Raw genomic sequence first — 22,647 nt, 5'->3', positions numbered from 1 at the left:
CCTTGGGAAGGAAAAGGGTGCTGCCTTTGCAAAGTTAGATAACTGGCCCAGTTCTTCGCAGTCGGATTGGCTGCGAGGGGCCCTGTAAAACCATGCTGGCCAGCAGCCCGGCCCAGCCCTGCTAGGCTGCAAGCTATTTCCACAATTGGCCACTTCAGAGCGGGAGTGGGGGAGGTGAAGACAGCTGGGCAAACTGCATCTCTGCCAGGCTGCTTCCCTTCCTCCTTGGGTTTTCTCAGGAGGAGTTGTTTGGCAAGCCCGCTCCGGGCGCCTCCGAACCCCTCTTGCAACGCCCAGGCGAGCGGGTTGCGGCGTTGGCGGCCCCGCTCCCGGCCCTCCCTCACCCGCGCAAATCAGTCCCGGGACAGGACATGTCAAGCTGCAACAGCGCTGGGGGCCCCGCTGCCCTGGACTTTCTGGAAGTCCTGAAGTCCCTGCTGGAGTACTCCTTACCCTGGACCAACAAAATGACAGGTAGGATGGAGGGAACACGTGCTCGGGTGTCTGCTTTGCTTTCTGCTTCCCCTCGTCAAGTTGCGGGGCGAGGAGGGGGCAGAAGAGCTCGCTTGCTGCAAGTTTTTCAAGGGTGTGTTTCCTCCGAGAGCCCGAGTGAGTCGGGGAGCGCTGGCACGGAGCGTGTAGTGCAGCTAGGAGGAAAAGCAGCAGCGATGGATTGATTACAGATCAGGCGGGAGTGCTGAGCTCCTGATCCTCTAAATCTCTCCGCTCAGCTACTTCTTGGAAACCCTCAGAGCGTTGTGTGCAGAGCAGGCTTGGGCACAGACCTCTGCGCTCGCCTAGGAGCAACTTCCAGGATTTCCATCCACGCTGCCCAATGGCTCAGCCCGCAGACGCTGCAGCTCCCCAGACGTGGGCTGCCCAGGGAGCCCGGCTGGCGTGGAGCAGGCTGATTGCGTGCAGACCTTGTGCTCGATGCTGCAGTTGGTTCTCCGTGGGAAGCTGGGGAACAAAATAAAGTGAATGTTGTGTTTGCTTTGCAGGAGCACTTCTGTGCTCCTAGGCACTCCCGCTCTCCGTGCAGCCGCTGAGAAAACAAGTGGAAATGACCCAGGAGGTTTTTCAGGCTGGGCTGACCGATTCTCTCTTGCTGGGCGCGCTCCAGGCGCCCATCACGTAACTCGCCGGTTTTGGATAGGATGCCACATGCCCTTGGCAAGCTGCTTTTTGGCTGTCGTGCGGTGTGTGGGAACACCTTGGCACAACAAGCTCATGTCTAGGCATGAGCGAGTCGGACTCAGAGAAACGAACACGCGCCGAGCTGGCTGGTGGGTAGGGAAGTGCCGGCAGGACACGTGGCCAGCTCGGCAGTCTCGAGGCACAGCGTGACCCAGGGTGGGAGCAGAGAGCCAGACCCGCGGTGCGGAGGGGAGCCCTGCTTTTCCCCCGGGGCGCCAATGGGAGAGGAGGATGCTGCTGTGGTGGTGAAGGAGCTGCCAACACCTGCTGGAACACAGCAAGCCCCGTGGTGCCCGCACGGCTCCCAGTGGGAAAGGGGAAGGGGAAATACCCACGCCTCCCAGAGGCTTATTTTGTCCCGTCGCTCTGCTGCTGCCACCTGCGAGCTGGCTCCCCCCTTCGCCGAGAATTTGCCCGTTACCCGCCGTGCTTGCGGATCGCTCATTGTGACCAGTGTTGGGACCAGGGCATGATTTCAGGGCTCACTGGTGCCCAGGTGGAAAGCGGACCTGGCGGGGAGGAGGTGGTGATGGCCAAGGGAGGCTCACGTGGCGCAGAGCCTTGCTGTGGCTGAGCTGAAGTTTGGCTGGCTCTCCGGGACCTCTGGTCTCCACAGCCAAGTGGCTTGAATTAATCCAAGGGAGGAGCGCTGGCGAGATTGATCTGTCTGGCGAGCTGGCGTGGGGGCTGGGGGGATCAATGATTTGCAGAAGGAATGATTTAGTTTTAGCTGAATGTGGCTTGTTTGGCAGCTGAGGCTGCTGTTTTGTGGCAGCTTTCTTCCTCGGTTCCAGGACCACCCTGCCTCTTAGCATCACCTCCCGTAACCCTCGGCATTGTCCTTATGATGCCGCCTCCCTGCTGAGGCCGGTGTTCCCGTTGTGGCCCTCCTCCCGCAGAGCTGAGCGCTCACCTCCTGGGTCTCCGTACCTACACACCCCTCTTCTGGGCTTGCTGGCTCCCAGAAATGCGTTCTGCTATTCAAACCTCCCAGCGGGGCTTGCTGTACGTGTCCCTCCCCCCTCCCCTCATGCCTAGTGCTGGGCTGCTTCTTGCTTGCCTCCCTGCTGCATCAAAGCTGGGCTGTTCTGCATCATCTGTCCCAACCCCCCCAAAAAGAAAACAAAAACAGCAGCAACAGCCACGGCTGCTGCATTCCTCTCCTCACATTGTCCTCCTCTCTTCCTTCTCAGCTGCAGAGCACAATAAAAAGTGTAAAAACCCAGGCAGAACCCAACTCAAGAAGGTATTAGCTGATGGTGCAACGTCCACTTTGTGCTGGCAGTGACTCAAATCCCTAGTCCCAGCCTGAGGCAGCGAGGAAAAGCTCTTCGAGCAGCCTCCCTCCTTGCTGGCGGGGCAGATGGTGCCCGGGCAGGGTGCTGTGAGAGGAAACCCACAGGAATGCACCCCAGGAACTCCTGCCTTCAGGCCGAGCAGCTAACACTCTGCAGGCCAAACCCTCGCCAGGCAGAGTCACAAGGCAGGGGCGGTGTGGCGTGAACTCAGCGTTCAGCACCTACTGAGCCGGGGTGGAAACAGGCTGGAGAAAGAACACGGTCGGTCTGAAGGGAAAAGCCCTGGAGGAGAGGCCGCTGAGCGTGGTAACAACCTCCATTCGCATGGACATTACCCAGCAAAGCCATTGCCATGTGCAAGGGGGATGCACACGGAGCCTGTTCCTTGAAGGAGCTCTGTAAAGCACTGAGGCACAGCCCCAACCACCCCCGGGGGCCTCCAGCATCAACAACAATGGAACAAAGCAACCAAGAGAGCTGCAGCTGAGTGGGGAGCCCACAGCCCGCCCTGCTCTGGCCAAGTCCCCTCACCCTGTTCCTAGAAGCTGCTCCCTCCCAGCCTGGCTAGGTCACGTCCTCGTTACCACCTACCATTTAGCTGCTCACTGGATAAAAGCTTCGCTGCGAGCCCCTCGCCGAGCTGTGTGCGCTGCCTCTATGTGTGGTCTGACATCTGCCTTTCATTGCCCCGTGTGAAGTGGCATCTCTCCCCCACGCATGTGCTCGTTCCTTCTGCCAGCTGAGCTTGGCAAGGCAGAAGGAGCTTGTTGAAGGCACGTGGCAGCCCCGGAGCACACCGGGCAGTGGAGCATGACCTGTTCGGCGTGCTGCTTGCAGCTGGATTTATCATCCAAACCCCCTTGCAATGATGCGTTAACCTGTGCTGTTCCAGCCTCCTACATTGGCAAGGTGGCTCTTTCCAAGCAGCATGTGCCCAGGCATTGCGTCACCCATTCCCTGCCAAGGAGGCAGCAAATTCTGCCTCGTCCACACAAATAGCACGGGCTCCTTGTCTGCCCAGGTTGGATGGAGGCATCCCCCGATCCTCGCTGCAAAAAGGTGACGGGGGAAGCACCTACCACACGCAACTTCCAAGCGGTTTCTTTCTCTGGGGCACGCGAAGAGGAATTCAGTCCTGATTTTGTGGCTCAGCGACCAGTGGGGTTTATTAGCAAGGGGCAGATCACATTGTACAGTGCAACTGAAACAAAATGTCCCAAGTTATTTCTGGAGCCTTTGCCAGGGAGGTTTGCGGAGGGGCAGCTGAACCAAGCCAACGTCGGAGCGTCTCGCGGGAGGAAGCGGGCCCCTTTCTGCCACCGCATGAGGGGCACGTCCCTGCCTTGGCATGCGTGGCCCTGCTGGGCTTTCAGAGGGAGGCTGCGCACCCTTTCCTCTGGCCTCACGCACCGCTCTGCAGCAGGCTTGCTGTGGCCAGCCCTGCTGCGGCAAGAGGCAGCGGCTGCCACCGGGAGAAGCCTTGCAGCTGCGGTGCCAGCCACTTCTGTCAGCTCGTTCCTTCTGCAGGAGCTCCTCCGCATCTGCCTGCGCTCTCGGGGCTGGACTCGGCCAAATGTACTGCGTGTGTGCAGCTTAAATCCCAGCGCGGCTGGGGGGGGGGGGGGCTGAACGCCCAGCGCTGAGGTGCTGAGGAGAACCGGCGGATCACGAGAGCTGGGAGCCCGCCCGGCCCCTCCTCGCCTCTCACCGCTATGTAGGGCAGCGGGAGATTAAACCCCGGCCGGGAGCAGCGGGGCGGCTGCCGTGACAAGGCCCCCGGAGCCGCTGAGGGGAGCGCTGAGGAGCCGCCGCCTCCCTCCCCTCAGCCCCCGGCCGTTAACGGTCGCCTCAGGGGGGGGCACGATCGCTTCTGCGCATGCGCCACCGGCCCCGGCGCTCTCCGCCCACGCGCGCACCCCCCGCCCCGCTCCCCCCCCCGCCCCGAGGAGCAGCTGGCGGTGACGCAGCGCCCCGGGAGGCGGTGCGAGGGGCGGGGCCCCGCATGCAAATGAGCCGCGCGGAGCCTGCCCTCGCACGTGCCCCGGCGGGCGGGGGGCGCGTGCCCGCGCCGGCCTCGGAGGGGCGGGGTGGGCGGGGCCTGCCGCCGGGGGACCAATCCCGGCGGGGCGAGGCGGCGGCGCTCATGAATATTGAAGCAGGCGGGCGGCGCGCGTGCGCAGTGCGCGGCTCGCGCGCCGTCTCCGCTCCGGCTCGGCGCTCGGCGCTCGTCGTCGGGGCCCGGGGAGCCGCCGCGCGCCGCGACCGTTGGCGACCGTTGGCAGCCGTTGGCAGCCCGGCAGGCGCCCGCCGCCTCACGGGGAGTATGCCCGGCCGCGCCCCGCACCAGGAGGCGGCGGCGGCGGCTGCGGCGGCGGCGGCGGCTGGGGGGGGAGCGGAGCCCACGGCAGCCGGGGGCAGCGCGGGGGCCGGCGGGCGGCAGGAGCAGCGGGGCCTGCCCGGGACCTTCCCGCTGGTGCTGAAGAAGCTGATGGAGAACCCGCCGCGGGACGCGCGCCTGGGTGAGCGCGCGGGGGCGGCGGGAGCGCGCGGCGCCCCCCTTCCCCTCCTCCTCCTCCTCCTCCCCCTCCCGGTTCCCCCCCCCCTTCCCTTCCCTTCCCGCCCCGCGCCTCAGGGGCGGGCCCCGCCGGTACCGGGGCGGCCGCCGTGGAAGTGCCGGCCGCGGGGCCCGGGGCTGCCCTGCGTGTCTCGGTGCCGTGTGGTTTCTCGCCCGGCAGCGGCGGGGCCTTTCCGAGCCTCGGTTCGGTCCCGAGGGGGGGTCGGGGCTGTCTCCGTGGCTGTCAGGCCCAGCGTGCTGGCGTCTCGTAAAAATGAGGCCTTGCAGTGAGGAGCTTTAGGGCTGGCAGTAGTTTGGGGGAGCCTCAGCACATCACATCCAGCACAGACCCTAGCGCCAGCAAGGTTGGTGAGATCTTTCCTAGTCAGGATCCCAACCAAGATCCATTGACTGTACGCCTAACATTACCCAGCACCATGTAAATGTGCTCATCTTCTGGCTCCATCAAATATTTTTCTAATTTCTGCCTAATATATACATATATATATAGTCAGCAGCTGGTAAATGCTTGGCCCTGTTGCTATGGCACGGGATGCTGCAGTGCACAGAACCTTGAATCTACAATGTTATGGGGGTGCCGAGGTTATTGGCTTCACCCAGTCCTTTTCAGAGGTGACAGCGCTAGCAGGAACAACTGAAGTTAGTGTCTGGAAGCTGTGGCGGTAGCTGGCTGGGACAGGGGGACTTGTCCAGCATCATGTCATCTAGCGTATGCAGGTGTAAAATGTTAACACAAGTTTCATGTCTTGCATTGTTTTGAAGTTAGAAACATCTGATACTTTTCCTTTTACCAGATGACCCCATTCCAGCTTGGGGAGGTGCACAGCGTGACTCTCTCAAGTTCGCTAGTGGGTCTGTTGCATTTTGATTACCCCTTTCCATTCACGCTGTGGTGAAGTTCAGACTGTGCTCATTCTTAAAACTTCTCTGTGGACTTCTTTAAGTCCAGCTTGTACTATAACATTTCACGCTTAAGACTCGTTGCCTTCTGGTTTTTTGATCTCTTGGTGCTTTTCTTGTTTGTGTATTTGCAAGACTTAGGGGGAAACACCTGTGTTAGCAGGAAGACACTCTTAATTTTATAAGAGCCTTGTAAATAGAACTGGGATTACTGACTTCAGAGGATCCTCCTTGTGTTTTTTGCTCCTTTGCAATACATTTTAAAGGCTTAATGATTTGCTTAAAAGCGGTGTGTTTTCAGCAGGCTTTCTGAGAAAGGGCCCTGTGCCACTTACCTGACATGCCTGTTGACAAAATCCAATTTTTCTATATTATTTTGAGAGAAACGGTATCAACTAGCTGCAGTTGTGTCCATTTATAGTCTGCACAAGCTACCTATGGGTTTTCCAACTGCCTTGGGTAATTTGACTACCCAGTAAGCAAGCAGGCTTTCTAATCCTTCTGAGCAACAGAGGAGGGCATCCAGTTCCAAATGAATGCCATCGTCTTGAATACTCTGCCATGCACCGAGTATATCTGACGGTGCTTGCTGCAGATTGTTCTCATGTGTAGTGCACGAGTTAAATAAAAGTAATAACAACAAAAACAAAAATCTGTGGGGTAAGGGAAGAAATTAATGCTCTGGAGCAGGAGTGTAGGTCTTTCCTGTTAATAACGAGCTGCTGCATGCTCTCCAGTCCAAAGGATGCCTTAATCACCAGTTGCCTGCTGCTGTGGCAGGAGTGCCTCAACAACCGTCACATAATGGGCATCAGGAATACGTGACCCTATAACCCAGCTTGTTGCACTGTCACAAGTGGGGCTGAAGGTCTATGGAAGCAGCAGCCTTACTCTGTACAGTGTTTGCAGGATAATTGGACGATATATTGTCAAGGAAGGGGAAGTTTGTCAAAAAAGCTTGTGTATTGTTTGTGGCTGGGTGGCACTTGATAGTAGTGGCCAAAACGCCATGCCTTTCCTTGAGGAGAATCGAGGATGTAGAAAAAAAAGCTCTTTGCAGGTTGCTGCTTTTGGCCAAAATACCAGCATTTCCAACCGTTCGCAACCTTCAGTTTTCGTTGCTGAAATGACTTCACATAAACTAGTAACCTCTCTTTTAACAGCAGACATATGGGCTAGTTAATAGGTCACGGTAGCAGAATGAGGGGGCTAAATTGGACATGAGCTACCAGCTGTAGAACTACAGTCCAGATTTACCAGGGTGACCTTGAATCACTGCAAATGGAGCCTCTTAGGATACTGCAGCTCTGCTGTCAGGTAATACCTGTTTACCCTATAAATATCTTCAGAGAATTAATGTTTCAGGTCCCTGCGCTGGGGCAGGTGGGGACTTCCCCCTCAAGATGCAAGAAGTTAATTAGCGTTTCATTAGATATTGTGTACCCAGCAGGATGGTGTGCAGCAGAAATAAAAATTAAATGAATTGAAAGAAAGCCAGTGGGAAAATGTTACTGTAAAAAAGATGATGTGACAGTTTTATCTTTTTGTGTGTTGTGTTTGAAATACATGGGCACTTGATACACCTGCTAACAGCTGCTATTTTAATTTTGTTTCAGATATTGCTGTTAGAAGTGAGGGGGGAGAGAGAGTCAGCACAACTAAACAAAGACAGCACTGGGGACCTGGTATTTGCCCAGTTCTCAATGTGTAGCAAAAGGGGGAAAAAAAATGATGGTCTCATGTGAAGAAAGGATCTAATTTGGTGTGAGCTAGGGACAAGAGCAGGAGGAAGTTGGAAGGACCACAGGGTTTTTTTTTCAGGGTACTGAAGTACAGCAGGATGATGGTGCACATCTAAAACGTGCTGAAAGATCTAAGAGCCACACGTGCCAGCGGTATAGTCTATGGGCATCCATCTTCCGAAAAACACTTACCAGCTTTATGTTGTGTCTACTAATTACCAAAAGTTTCTTTTCTAATGCAATGCCTCAAACAGAGATGTTGCAAAACAAAAGCACTGCTGGCTTGTATTAAAACTTGCATAGTTTATAATGGAGTACTGTTGTTTTTAAGACTAAGCAGCGATTTTTTTTTTTAGTTGACATTTTGACTCAACATTCACAAGTTGTTTATCACGTTGATTAAAAAATAAAGTGATTTACAAAGAAGTTACTGTCACTTGCATTTCTTTTGGTGATGCCCTTATTAGGATACTGTCCACAATTCCCAGTGCAAATCTCAGTTGTTTTGCTGGGCAGTATGCAAACCTTATGGAAATGCACAATCCCAGAATGAGAAGCTTGATGTAAAATGGCTATTGTGATCTGGTGGGGTGTGCTTCACTAGTAAGTGACATCATCTTTGTGCGTGAAGCAGAGCAGACACCATTTCCTTGCTAGCTTCAAGTAGAAGCTATTTAGAAGCATTTAGTTGATTTGGATTGTGACCGTTAACCTACACATTTGCTGTGCACAAGCAAAAGGTAGGAGAGTTAATAAAAAGAGGTTTATGGCAGGGATAGGCTTTGGGAGATAAAAGTTAGGAGGCAGCAGTGTGGAATTACAAGGGGGAAGACCCACAGCTGCAAGGACATGATGTTAACAGAGCTCAGATCCAGAAGCTGCTGGTCTGAATTTAACGTGCTCTTTAGGCACTTGCTGTTAGTCCCAAGCCTGTGGCTGGTAAGTATTTTCTCAGATGCTTTAGTTTAATTTATGAATCTTCTATTGTATAAAATGTTCAGAGTATGGTAGATTAACATGATAATTTACTTTGTGTGGCAGTGCTGTTCTTTAAGCCATAAAAAGCTCTTTCAGTTTCAGTTCTATACCAGCTAAGGCAACAGCAGAGGGAATGCCAATTCCATCAGAACAGGTTTTATATAAATAGGATTTTCTGATTTAGAGCAGAGTTTCACCTCTCTCCCACCCCCGATAAAGTAGAATACTCCTTTGGTCTAGGCTGGCTGCAATACGCTGCCCTATTGCCAAAGGATTATGCGTTTTGTCAGGAAAACTGGAGATCCCAACTGGTCCGCTGTGCATCCCTGCAGCCCTTGATCCCTCAAACCGGATAGCTGTCCATTTCTGGGATAAGGCACCATTCCCAGCTGCTATGGGTGCAACTGGTGGCCACTCCTTTTGATGGCAGTGCTGGCTCGAGTAGTCCCAGCCCTGGCGCTGCTGCTGCAGTGCCTCCTTGCAGTGCTGGTAGAACTGCATGGCTACACGGAGAACTGGATCAGGAAAACGACTTGGATTTTTTTTTTTTTTTTGCCAGCTTATTTTTGTCTCTTAAATTATGTAATTATTCTATAACTTGAGTTTTCTGCTTGGAGGCTGTCCCAGACGATTGTTAAGATTCAGTAGCTATGGGGAACGTAGAAACAGCCATTTTTCTGTGTTTTGTGCCCTGTAGCATAGTAAATGGAGAATTTCATCAGTCTTTTGTGGCTTGGGGGTGGGGTGTGGGAGTATGCCTTATTAGACATCTCCCCAAAGAGTAAAAATTGTGTGTACTCTGAGCTATCTATAGCGAACAGCGTTTGGAGCTATTACTTTGTGTGGACATGCTGAGTCATTTGGGAAAGAAATGCATCTAAAATCCTGAACAATAGTGGTCCGGGTCTCTGCTGTGCTGTGGGCATTTGAACTAATTTTCAAATGTAATTTGAAAATCCATATTTTGCTCTTTTTTGTATCTAAATTATTCTTCTGCATCTTCTTTCTCTTGTGTATAGAATAAACTGTTCTGCTTCCTCGGAGTCCTCTTAATGGCTTCCACTGTAATCCTACTTACAGACATTCACTTCCCCATCTTCCAGGACAAGTCTGTTTCTAAAAACAAAAGCTATTTTGCAGTGACTAGTGAATAATAAGCTAGATGCAGCGTTATATCACACTTGGGTAAGTTATCACAGCAATGATAATCGATCTGCAAGGCTACTCAAATATCTGTGGTCCAGCCATCACAGGGAGCCAGAGCGCTGCATACTGAGCAGAAAGGAGTGTTGCCTTTCAACATCTGCATTTTCAGATTATTTCTGCCTCGTGACCCACAGTTTACTGAATTTCCTTTCCTGGGATTTTTGTTTGACTCTTAAACCTTGGGTCTGTCCTGTGTTGCAGCTTGTACAGTGACCTACTTGTATCTTTCAGATAAAGAGAAGAAGATAAAGCTTGAGGAAGATGAGGCAGCAGCTGCCAGCACTATGGCAGTCTCGGCTTCCCTAATGCCGCCCATTTGGGACAAAACTATTCCTTATGATGGAGAGTCTTTCCACCTGGAGTACATGGATCTGGATGAGTTCCTCCTGGAGAACGGAATTCCTTCCAGCCCTACTCACCTGGATTTGAACCAGAATCCACTCTTGCCTGTGGCTGAGCTGGAAGGAAAGGAGTCTGCCAGTGCTTCCACTGGTTCTCCTGCATCATCCTCTTCCACTGCAGTTTACCAGCAATCTGAAGCAGCCTCCAGCACAGGTAGATGGAATAATGTGGGGCTTTGAGGGATATTTGTTGTTCTGCTATCGAAAGGTACCTCATTGGATCAAAGAGGAGATGTGCTAACCCATCGGTGTTAGCTGTAGCAGGTTATGTAGCTCAAAATGTGCTCAATTTAGAGCTCAGTCCGTCTGTCAATTTATGAAGATGCTGCCTCTCTTCTTCCTCAGTCTCCCTCCTGGAAAAGTGAATTAGTGTCTGTGAGTCTGCAGTCTCATTCTCTTTTTGAAATCAGAAGAACTGGAATGCCAGCATAAGGAATTTACTTTTTTTGGTGTTGCTCATTTGGTGGGAAGCTGGGTCTGTGGTGAATGTAGTTGCTCAGGTTATGTTGTAACAGAGTTGAGAGTTTGTGACAGGTCATTTGTACTGCTTTGGCTTGGTCTGCTTGGGTAAACTTGTGCTAACAATGTATTTCAAATAACAATGCTTAGAAAAAATAACAAAGCAGTTCTTCTTTGCTAGCCTGTGAAACAGGAGAACTGACTTTTGGAAAAGGTTTGTTAATGATGCAGTTTGGTGTTCTGTGTTGCTTTGAAGAGGGAATGGAGAAACAAAACTATGTACTTAAATGGTACTAGGAAACTTCTACTTTTCATGAGCAGTATGGAGATCTTTCCTATTAAAGAATTTAGCGGCTCAGTTTGCTCCAGACCCAGAGTTTAAACATCATAGCCTGTAAATGTGCATAGTGCTACTTCATGAGCAGGGTTTACAGAAAGCATTTTGCTGAGGGCCCCTTCTTCAGAACCTGTGAGAAGAGCAAACTGTGGTACTCCTTCAGTAAGACGTAAGGTGTGGGTTTTTTCCAGGTGGTGTATGAGAAGACTTATTCATTGATCCCTACTTCAAATTGCACTGACAATAGCAGTTCACATTTACGAAGTTTGTAAGTGATATATAAATATGATAAAGTTCATATGAATGCTGTGTCAGGCAACTTGTTGGGGATGTTTCTGTTTCCATGCGGCAAGGAAATAGCATACTATGGCATTTTTAGCAAACCTACGTTTGTTTAGTCCTTTAGAAATGCAGTTATCTGACCTTTGAAGGTCCGAGGGACTGCAGGTTTCGGGCGAGCTTGTTTCCGTGATGTTTTCTAAGGCACTAAACTCGGGCTGATACAAATTTCTTACTTAAAGCTTGCCACAGCAATGTTAATGTGTGCTCAAGTACACAAAGCATGCTGAGGAAATCTTAGATCTTGTCCCACATCTGTCTACTCATGTCTGTTAGTCTGGCAGATGTTCCTGGAGCTTATTCTTACGTGGACCGTGTAATTTCTCTCTGTAAGAGAGCACCTGTTAGAGAAATACTGAGTAATAATACTACTAAATGCCACTACACACTAGCAAATAGTAGATGCCCAACTTGGTTTCTGAGTTAATTCTCTTCACCCTGCTGAACGTGTTGTAACTTCTCCTGTTTTTGCCAGAATCCCCACTGCAGAATGAGCGAAATACACCCAGCCCCATTGATCCTGACTGTGTAGAAGTTGAGGTGAATTTTAACCCTGACCCTGCTGATTTAGTGCTGTCCAGTGTGCCTGGTGGTGAGCTCTTCAATCCTCGCAAGCACAAGTTCACTGAAGAGGACCTGAAACCACAACCGATGATTAAAAAAGCAAAGAAGGTTTTTGTCCCAGATGAGCAAAAGGTAACAGATTTATTACTGCAGACTTCTCTAGGGCTTGATCAAAGTTTTTCACTCTTTGACCAAACACTTTGACATACAAAGGTAATGTGCTATACCTACCTGATTGGACAAAAGCATTGCCAAGAATAGAACTGGCAAGTCAGCTGCTGTTCTTGCTGTTTTGCTGGCTTAATATCGTGAGATAATTACTGGGCAGGAGCAACTTAAAGTGCTGTACACAGGAGTTAGAAGAACTATCAAGTCGCAAACTCATCAGCTGCACTTTTGAAGGCCAGTGCATGTATCTGACCAGCATTATGCGTGATCCAGCTGTAAGCAGCCCAGACAACAGGATATGCTTTGCATGGAAGCTCATTCCTGAATTGAAACTAAGTAAAGGGTGCGTTTCAGTTGGACAGCTCAGTAGCCAAGTCTTAATCTCCCTAGTTCTAAGAGTTAATTTTGTTTGTCCTAAAGCAAGACTTGTGTGGGGATGAAATCTTACATAAACGGATACGTAATGTCAGGTTTTATAACTGATATAAAATGTCAGGTTGGCATCTTTTTCCTTTTTTTATTTTTGTTACAGGATGAAAAATACTGGACAAGGCGAAAGAAGAACAATGTGGCAGCAAAGCGTTCCCGTGATGCTCGGCGATTAAAGGAGAATCAGATAACAATCCGTGCAGCCTTTCTTGAGAAAGAAAATACAGCCCTGAGGACGGAGGTTGCAGAGCTGCGCAAGGAAGTGGGGCGATGCAAGAACATTGTTTCTAAATACGAGACCAGATACGGACCCTTGTAAGCACACCCCTTTTCATTGTTAGGGCTCCTTGTTTTAGCCTCTTAGACTTCTCTGCTTTCTGTAGAGACTCAAATAAAGTTTTGGAGGCTTTGCCATTTTGCATATATACAAAAAAAAAAAAAAAATCTGTTGGCACAACTTGTTCAGGCCCTTTCCTGATCATGTTGCCCAAAATCTTAGTGTCCATAGTTACAACTTTTTTTTTTTTTTTTTTTTTAACACTGATAGAGCACTTTCTGATGTCGTACAAGAGAACAGATTCACCTGTCTGGAGGAATATATGTGGATCCCTCCTGACGGGACAGGGCTTTTGCTTTCTGTTCTAATCTCCTTTTCTTAAATGGAGAAAGAGCCTAAGGGATTCTGGTCCTTGCTTCTTTTTTTTTTTTCTTTTTTTTTTTTAAATCAAAAAAAAAACCACCTCCTGCTCTTTTCTACCTGTGTGCCCCTCTCCCCAGTCAAATTGTAAAATATAATTTTAAGATACAAATAGATGTTGCTGGGCAGCATCATGAAATTGTTTCCTCTCCCATTTAGAGGCACTAGAAAGCACCTGTTGTGTAGAACTCCGTCCCTGTTGAAGAGGGATGGAGGAGTCTTTAGGACAGGGAAATATTTGATCTCTTGTGGAAATTGAGATATCTCTACCGTAATGAATGTGTTATGTAGACCAGAGTTAGTGCAGTGTTGATAAAATACTGCTCAAACCTCTTTGTAGGTTCTAATTCTTGATAAATTCCAGAAACCTAGGATAGAGAACAGTAGGGCATCTCTCACTTGACAGATATGGACAAAATAATTTGCTGTAGGTTTTAGGCTGTGTTCCTACATCACCCCTTCTTTTTCCCCTGAAGAGGGACTTCGTTCTTGAACTGCTGATGAAGCAGCATGTGCATCCTGGCTGAGGAGTAACAGAGATGATGCCATTTAGAAAAAGAGGTCTAGCTCATTGGTGTGAACCTTGAGGCCTATCTGTTAAGGAATTGCTAGTACCTTTTTAAATTAAAAAAGGGACTAAACCATCTTTTTCCAAAGCATAAGAAACAGAAACCAGCCACTGTTACTTTACTGCACCTTACCTGTTGTACAAAGGCTTTTGTTTTTTTGTTGTTTCGGTCCTTTGCCTCATGAATACACTATGGAACAAGCTACGCCCACTCTAAACAGGAACAATTTACCTCACTATCTCCTGTGTAGCAACATATCTGGACTCTCCATGCCTGCTGGTTCTCTCTCCAGCATGCTTCTTGTTACAAAATTAGCATACAAGACTTGCCCTCTTGGAAGTAATCCATTCTCAGCACCAAGCGCTGCTTCAACAGTATGTGGTGTTAAAAGAAAAATATGTTGTGTGATGGTGGGACCTTCTCCATGACCTCCAACTGCAAGAACCAGAAGCCTTAAAAAGAAGTATTTGTCTAGAAGTCCTCTTAATAAGGAAAGCTATCTTAAGATTTAAGATAGTGGCTGTGTCAGAACTTTTAGGCTATGCTTCCTGGGCTGATGCTTGCATTAGGGAGTAAACATGGGGTAGAAGATGTTGAGGGTAGTTTTCCAGTTCCCTTCTTGAAATCTGAAAAGAATACTAAGAAAAAAAAAAGAGGGTTGTTTTTTTGGTTCTAAAGACTTTTTGCCTAGCTTGTCTTTTAAACGTAATGGGGAAATTGTTATGAATTTAGACCAATTGTGTGTTGACTTCTTAAAGAAGTGGAGAAGCAGGCTAATCCAGAACACTTAAAGTAAATGTATGCTTTGATCTGTCTCCCCCTCTGTTATGTTCTAATTTGACCAGAGTGGCTCTTCATGCAGCGTTGGTCTAATTTCTTTGAAACATATGAAAAATTGTCACCCTTTCAGCAGGGGTTTTTCTTTCACAGGGTGGTGTGTGGTGGTGATGGTGGGAAGTATGTTATAAATAAATTGTCACACTTAACACTTTGCTTTGTTTAAAGTGACTTATCTGATTCCGAGTGATGCAACTTTAAAGACTTTTAAAAACAAAGAAACTAAAAAGCACACATGAATCGCCAGTCTTCAGAGTGAGCAGTGAAATCTATGAGGTGTCCCAACACAAACAACTGACGATGACCCTGCCTGCCTGCTTTCCTGCAAGTACCCCATCTGAACTACCCAGGGCTGGGCATGATGAAAAGTGCAAAGTCTCTTTAATTCTGTATATGGCTTTCTTATCTGTCTTTCTCACTGTAACTATGAACTACAACAATAAGCTAGCTTACTGGGGTTTTGTCAAGATGCTCAAAGTTCATGTCTCAAAGTCTGTTGACAGCCTATGTGAATAGTGACTCTGTTTTGGCACTTGAGTGGAAGAAAATAGAGAGTTTTAAATGGAAGTGTCTGTATATATTAAGAACTGCTATATTTTAAGACTTTTTTTTTTTTCCTCTGCAGTAGAGTAAGTTGTACCTAATACTGCAGCTCACTTCTGGTACAGCGTAGCATCTTGTGGAGTACTGTGAGTGCAGAATCAAAGACACCAAGAAAACAGCAGTCTGTGATGTGTAAGACTTCCAGTGCAGAAAAATACAGCAGATGTACTGAAACAATCCAGAAAGCACCCCAGTGTGCCATACAAAGAGGGGTAATTAACCTATATCTAATGACCTGTGTAACAGTAAAAACACTGCTGTAACCCGCCTTTCCCTTTTTTCAAGGCTCAATTTCTTTAATAGTCTCTTGCTAAAAGAAAATCTATTTCTCTGTAATGATTTAGCAATCACGGAAAAGGTGCTAGTCTGAGCTGCTGATCCCCATGTCTTTTGGCAGTCTGAGACTACCAAATGAGTATTAGCTCCAGCAAAACAGTGGCTATTAGCTGCCATGCTACAGTTTTCCGTCTCCTGACTACATGAGAACTGCGATGGTGAAAGACTACTTCATCTGTTTGATAAATCCAAAACAGCCACTGATTTCACAGCGTTACAATGCCCAGCTGAAGTATCAGGGCCCTTGTGCTGGTGTGCAGGAGTAGACGAAAGCTTGAGCAGCTGATGGGGATGTTTGCTGTGTGTAGAAGATGGAGAAAGTAGGTGGAAGTTCCTTTTTAAGAGCTTCATCAGCCTAACAACAACCTACATTTATATCTAGGAAGGTTAAGAGCAATAACTTTGCATTTCTGGGATGGTATGGGGCCCTGCTCGTAGCTAAGATGAAGCTTGTAAGATGGGAGTGAAAGTACAGTGTATTTATGCCTGGAGATCGATAAACAGAATACATCTCATGAAGAAGAATCCTAAAAGCTTTCAGAAGCACAAGTGCCCAAGCTACTGAGGCACAGCTAGTTACCAGCAAAGCTTGACACTATCGAATTGAACAAGTATTCTGAATTAGCATTTACCCAAGAGATTCCACCCTTTTCAGAGCAGAAAGGCAACGAGAAAAAGATGGAAAACAGCAAATAATGTTGTGAACTTCATTTGAAAAAAAAAAAATCAAAATCCAGAATTCATAACTAGTTTTTTGAAGGTATAACCTTTGTAAAAGGCATGTACGTTAAATGTACTTACTGACTTATTATTTTTAATGGACCATGTTCTGACGTCAAGAAAGTATTTTTAACTTTTTTGTTAGTTACAAAATTATATTAAGTGTACAGTCATAACATGCAATTCTAAAGTTCTGAGGTGATCTTTGAGTATCATCCTCAGACAGGTGAATAGTTAACTCCATGTTGCTGAAATGTCAGCATATATTACTACCTGTAGCAAATATTGCAAATTTGAACTGATACTTCTGGTAGTACTTTTTTTGTTTTTTTTATTTTGGTGGTAAAGGCCATGCCATGAATCTTTTTTAAAAATACTGACAGCATGTAAATATAGCAACTCTTTTTCCATTTATCACTTCTAAATTTTCAGTTGGCTTTGGCTATTCTTAAAAGTCATGCTTCCTGCTTAAATCAAAGTTAAGGTATATTGTAACTGGGCAAGGAGTTGCTAGTCCTTCAGTTGGGTCTTGCTGTCTTACTGCTTTAGGAACATCTTTTAAACACATATATTGTATACGGGATTTGGCTTTGCAGCATACTATGCTATTTTAACAGCAAAATATTTGGTGAGAGTAGTATGTGCAATTCTATTGTTTTTTTCCTGTTGTATCAAAAGTTTATACAATGGAAACCACCAGTGGATGTTCATTAGATGTTTTTTTTCTTTCACAGAAGACTGTTAGCAAATTACTGTACTTCCCTGTAGAACAGTACAAATCTGCACATTCTGTGATTGTCTCTACAAGTTGCAAAACTGGAAAATAACACTTCAGTGTGTGGTTTAACTCCTATAGTGGGAGATTTTTTTAAGAAGGATCTCCAATGGTAGATGAGAAGATAGTAACTACAAAAGGAGTGTAGGTATTTCCAGACAAAAAATAATAATGTGGAGTGCTGATTTCTTTTCTCAGTTTTTGCAGTCTCAGGAAGTCAAGCTTACTGCTTCAGAGCATGCTGCTCCTTTCAGAATTATTATCTAATAATCATGTTTCTTTGACTACGATGGCTATCCTGTTTGTAAGTGATAACTGGGATGCATTTCTCACAGTGATCGTAAGACCAATATTCTTTTAGCTCAGTTTGTGTTAAAAGATGCTGAATTGGCACCGTTAGTCTGAAGTTCTCTAACCTTGGGACGTGCTCTGTAGAGGCTGCAAGTGTGCCTGATGCCAGTGTACCCCATTCCATCCATCAAAGGGACCATCTCCAAGGGCAGGGAATAAAGGGAATGCACCTTTTGGCATCACTGCAGGGATTGCCATTAAAGGGAGCAGTTTTCACACGTGTACATTCAAACCAAGCAGCCATTGCACAGCACTAGCTTTCAAAATTCATAAACCATTGATGAGATGTTGGCAATGTGTTGTCTTATTTTACAGAAGAAATTGACTATGAATAAGTGATGAATACACTTGATGCAGTATTGTTTTCATACACAGTCTTCTAATCTACACAGTTAGATTTCCTTGTAATAATGCATTTTTGTACTTAAAAATTCCCAAAGAGTTAAATCTTTTACCTGTTGCCACGATCTGCTCCTACTGAAGCTAGTAACAAAGATCTCATTAACTCCTACTGGGGGGAAAAAAAAGCTTTATTCCATTGTGGTGAACATGAAGTTGTAGCAAGCACTGGAGTTATGGATATCTTTGCTTTACTCTGGAGCATTCTGTGCTGGGATCAGATGGATGTACGTCAGATTGCAGGTGTAATGTTGGTAAACTGATCCTGTCACTTGTTCATTCATAGAGTTTTTGGTGTTCAGACAATCTGAAATCTGTTTCCTCACTCCTGCGTGGACTGGGTGGAAAAAAAAAATGTATTATAAGCTTGTGCTGGGAGAAGGAATGCTTGTTATTTTTTTAAGAACGTTGTATGGCTTTTTGCAGGTTTTTTGGGTAACACTTTCTGTAATTCTGGACAATTTTCCACTTACCTGCTGTGCTTTTTGAAAGCCCAAGGTATCATAGCTGTAGAAATCACTTCCAGTGTTACCTGCAGGTTTGCTACTAATCTTACCAAATTTATTTCAAGTCGCGAGGTATAGTGGAAGGCTAACAGCAACAGCTTTGGGAATACTGTAAAAAAAAAAAAAAAAAAAAAAAGCCTACTTATGTGTGTGGAGGGGAAATATATATATTTTTAAGACAGCAGAAATAGTGGACTATATATATTTTTTTAAGACAGTAGAAATAATGGACTTGCACAGAAGACAATATTGCTGCTTAGCCTTGCAAACCTCTTCAGCATAACATGGCTTTCTTCCTTGTGATCAGATGCCTTCATTTTTAGTGAGAGTGAAGGCATCTTGGACCTTTATAAAAACCCAGATAGGATTTTGTTCATCCTTACTGTTTCTGCTAATAAGCACAAGATGAGAAGTGCAAATCTTAATGCATAAATCTTTTTTTAGTAAATTGCATCTAAATCCATAAGCAGCAAAATAATTAATGCTAGTAATTAATGCCTTTGCATTACTACAAGATACTGGCCAGCTTTCTAGATTTTCAGGTAATTACTCTGACGTGTATATCTGCCACTGTAACACAGTGAAGATGGATAAACGTGCAACAAAAGACTAGGAAAAGGGTAGAAAGAATAAGCTTAACTAAGCTTCTGTGGAGATGCTAATATAATGCTAACTGAGAAATTATATTTTAATTTTTGATAATGCAGATTTGTCATACAGAATGTTATTTTTAGTTTGGTAGTATACTGTCCCCTAGTAAGTCCCTTTTGGAATGCAGACTTCTTAACATTGAAGCAGCCACAGGGGAAACGGAATCATTTGAGGAAGATACACATAGAGATAACCATAAGTATACCTGGCAAGTGCAGCAAAGAATGAAAGCAGGAAAATAAGAGTACTGCAAGATACTGACCTGAATCAGATTGCTAAAATGGAAGCCTTGCTGTTTACAGTTCTATAGCAATTTGGGTCCCCTGAGTTTAGCATCATAGAGGAGAGAGTACTTGCTGAGGTTTTGGAATCTCCTTTTCTTGATCTCATTTCCACAGTTCAGAAGAAAGTGAAAGGAATATACAGATAGGGAGGAGAGTTACTGCAGAAAGGCATGAAAAAAATTGCTGTTGCTTGAGCAAAGTGTGCTGTTGCACTGGGACTTGAGCTGCCCATGTGAACTGATAGTGCTGTGTCATGAGGGAGTTGCTATCTGAGGCCCCAATATTTTAAGGCCTCAATTCTGGTATCAGTTCTGCATGGGATGAGCCCGATATCAGTAGAGAGCCATGTGGATTTCACAGGATCTGTTCTTGAACGTGAAGCTCTGCCCAGGCAGTCAGCTGCAGAATTGTGTCCTTAACACACTGTCAGTTGTAGTTATAAGGCTGTTCATATTAAATGTAAGTTGGGTGCCTGTTACATAGCCAAAACCCTTGTTACTTCATTTTCCCAACTAAGGCATGAGCAGAAGCCCTTTGCTGTACAACATCTGTAAAAAAAAAAAAAAAAAAAAATGTACTTCACATACATCTAGTAAATTAAGGCATGTGATTTTGGTCTGTGGGTCTCAACAAACTTTGCTTGTGTACCTGCCTGAATGTTTCCTTAGATCTGCAGCTATGTCTCAGTGAGAAGGTATGCTGGGATTTGTTTTCCCGAGGGAGCACAAGAGCAGCTCTCATCTGTAACACTGCAGGTGGCTGCTTGCTACTGGCCAGGATCATGGAAGGATGCATCCTCTTGCACTTTTATGTGAAGTTGTCTAAAATATGGTGATTAACATGATTATTGAAATACTGTATTTTGTATAACTTAGAACATGTAAATACACTTTTAAAACTGATCTGTTCTATGAAGTAATAAATAAGTGCTTCCATTGTAATACCTGAATATTGTTAATGCTTCATGTAGCTTGATTTGGGATTACTTTTTTTTCCTAGAGAACTACAGAAATCAAAACCAAGATTGATGTTGTGGAATTCTAGTCTAGTTGTGATTCTTTCTATTGAGAAAAACATGTTTTAAAAAATGAGCTACTTAAGCAGAGAAACTGAGAATTTGAGGGAACTGATTCTCGTCCAGTCTTTCTTTAATGGTAGTCACTGATGACACTGATAACTATTCTTCCCACCCCATTAGCTGACCAATTAATTTTGTTGTTTGTGAGTAGCGTTTGGAAAGTGGCAATATTAAGTGACTCATAACACTTAGTGATTGAGGAAAAGTAAAGTTTTTTTTAAAGTATTTTCTCTTTTGGCTTAAACAGCTCTGTCTCCATCCTTCAGACTGCAGCAAGTTGCAGTGAAACAGTGAGAGTGACTGTTACTGGAGCTCATTTGTAGCCTAGATGGTCTACATCTTACATACATTAGTTGTATTATGTGCACAGCTGACACAGGTATCCTGTCTTGGTTTGGAGAGAGAAAGTGATTAATGACCTGAGGTTTTGCTGAGTGCATGTTCACTGGGTGCTGCACAGCTGGAACTTTCATCAGCTTTCATGACCTGTTCTATCTTGTGTTAAAAGAAAAAAACAACAGTGGAGTGAGAATCGTGAGCAGTCTGCTAGGAAGTATGAACGCTTGGTTGTGGAGGAGGTGGCGAGGAGACTGGTCCGATGGCCTTCAGCTAGGAGATCAGCCTGTGGTAACGCCTTCTCCAGCCGTAACATAACTTCTTTGTCTCTAATGCTGCACTGGAGCAGTCTCCTACCTGGTGTCAGCTGCTTCTGCAGCGTTCCATAAATGACAAAGCTACAGCACCTTTTGTAGTGGGCAGAGATGATGACATCTTCCTTCCCCCCACCCACCCATGTTTCTAGGCTATAAAATAGCTAAACGTATATGCAGGTTATTCAGAAAATTCTGTTCCTGTAAAGCTTTTTCAGAGGCATTCAGTTTTGAACTCAATAGTCTGAGGGAACTCCTACCTGCTAGATTTGGCCTGAAATTCTGTTTCCTCTTGGATAGAAATATTGCATTTGGCTTCGGACGTGACACTGATCTGTCCCAGTCATTCAGTGGGATGATAAATGTGCACAGTATTTATATAAAGATAATAAATCTAATCTTAATTTTACTGCGTGTTAAGTTGCTTAATCTCTTGGGTATTTACTCCTTGAGGTTGTCTAAATAATTCCTACAAATGTAGCTGCTCTTCAAAGCAGTCCATAAAGTGCATTTGAGATCATTCTGACTGAAAGATTCTATAGGAATGAAAGAGATAATAAAGATTGTGTAGTGGCTGGGTAAAACTGTATTGCCGTAAGTGATTTTAATTTATATATTAATCTCTTGTCCCAAACTGCTTATTTTGTACATAAACCTACGCACTCCTGGCAGCTGATAGGTGAAAATAAAGGTGCTTAAACAGCAGTCTAATGAGGAAAGGGCATTTCACTGTTGCAGAGTTGATATTATTTTATATTTCCATTTATTACACTTTTTTAAATGTATAAACCACAGATTTGAATTCTCAAAGTCTTCAGCTTGGATTTTGTGAGTAGTTTAAATCCTCTCACCTCTCTGCTCATAACTGGTTTTTAAGAAAAAGAAAAGCTTTTGTTTAAAATTGTAAAATTTTGACTGTATTAAATTCTGTTAGTACCCTTCCTTTTTAAGAAATAAAATGTATATTCCACTACACTGAGATTCAGTAGTTTTGTTCTCTAGATAGCGTACTGTGTGCTGTACACCTCAACCTGCCAGCATTACACCTGCAATTCACATTAAAATTGATCAGCTGTGTCATATCTACCACTTTCTGTGTTTAGTCTCTTGCTATTTCCCATGTGTTAACTAGTAGATGTGAAAGTAACAGGTATACCATTCCACCTTTTTTTTTTTTTTTTCCTGAATGAATTGATTTCAAAAACATTGCAATGTTTATTATTATCCCCCCCACACCCCATTTTCGGTCCTCCTGTAGTGACTCTATGTTGAGTTCTTACAGGTAGGGGGAGAAATCCCAACTAGTAGTTAGCTGCAGAAACTTTGTCCTTGTGTTGTCTGTTACTTTGGGGCTGACTACAGCCTTGAAATAATCAGAGCTTAGTTTTCTTTCTTTTATGGGAAGAAGCGGAGTTTAGAGTAAATAAATCTTGAATATGAGGACAGTTTTTTTTCATTCCTTCCCTTTTTAACCTAGTGGAAAGGAGGAGTAAGAAATGCCTTCTATACGCTCGGTGTCTGACTGGAAAGGGCAGCTTCCAGAGAAAGATGTATTCAGTTTCCTTGGCCTCTTATGGTCTGTAATAATTCCACCTGAG

General features: G+C 45.8%; 1 protein-coding gene across 2 annotated transcripts; it reads left to right on the top strand.

Moving 5' to 3' along the window:
• Positions 1-194: 194 nt before the first annotated feature.
• TEF (TEF transcription factor, PAR bZIP family member) lies at positions 195-22,106 on the top strand. Of its 2 annotated transcripts, none has more exons than XM_082751804.1 (5): positions 195-474; positions 10,128-10,451; positions 11,908-12,128; positions 12,697-12,908; positions 14,865-22,106. In XM_082751804.1, the coding sequence occupies exons 1-5, from the start codon at positions 372-374 to the stop codon at positions 14,884-14,886; spliced, it is 882 nt and encodes a 293-aa protein (XP_082607930.1). In that variant the 5' UTR covers positions 195-371; the 3' UTR covers positions 14,887-22,106. The 2 variants fall into 2 exon arrangements, with proteins under 2 accessions (XP_082607930.1, XP_082607929.1); XM_082751803.1 differs by lacking the exon at positions 195-474 and adding an exon at positions 4,714-5,014.
• The last annotated feature ends 541 nt before the right edge of the window (positions 22,107-22,647 follow it).

Source organism: Aythya marila (assembly GCF_965140915.1).
Source record: "Aythya marila genome assembly, chromosome: 1".
In the NCBI taxonomy this organism is placed as follows: Eukaryota; Metazoa; Chordata; class Aves; order Anseriformes; family Anatidae; genus Aythya; species Aythya marila.
This window is presented reverse-complemented; position numbering and strand designations above follow the sequence as displayed.

What these genes read in the sequence shown, in the direction of transcription:
- TEF (XM_082751803.1), top strand. Translation starts at nt 4,819, where the DNA reads ATGCCCGGCCGCGCCCCGCACCAGGAGGCGGCGGCGGCGGCTGCGGCG. An exon ending in TTGTCCCAGATGAGCAAAAG is followed by an intron (nt 12,129 to 12,696) that starts GTAACAGATTTA and finishes TTTTTGTTACAG; the next exon opens with GATGAAAAATACTGGACAAG. An exon ending in GAGACCAGATACGGACCCTT is followed by an intron (nt 12,909 to 14,864) that starts GTAAGCACACCC and finishes CTTTGTTTAAAG; the next exon opens with TGACTTATCTGATTCCGAGT.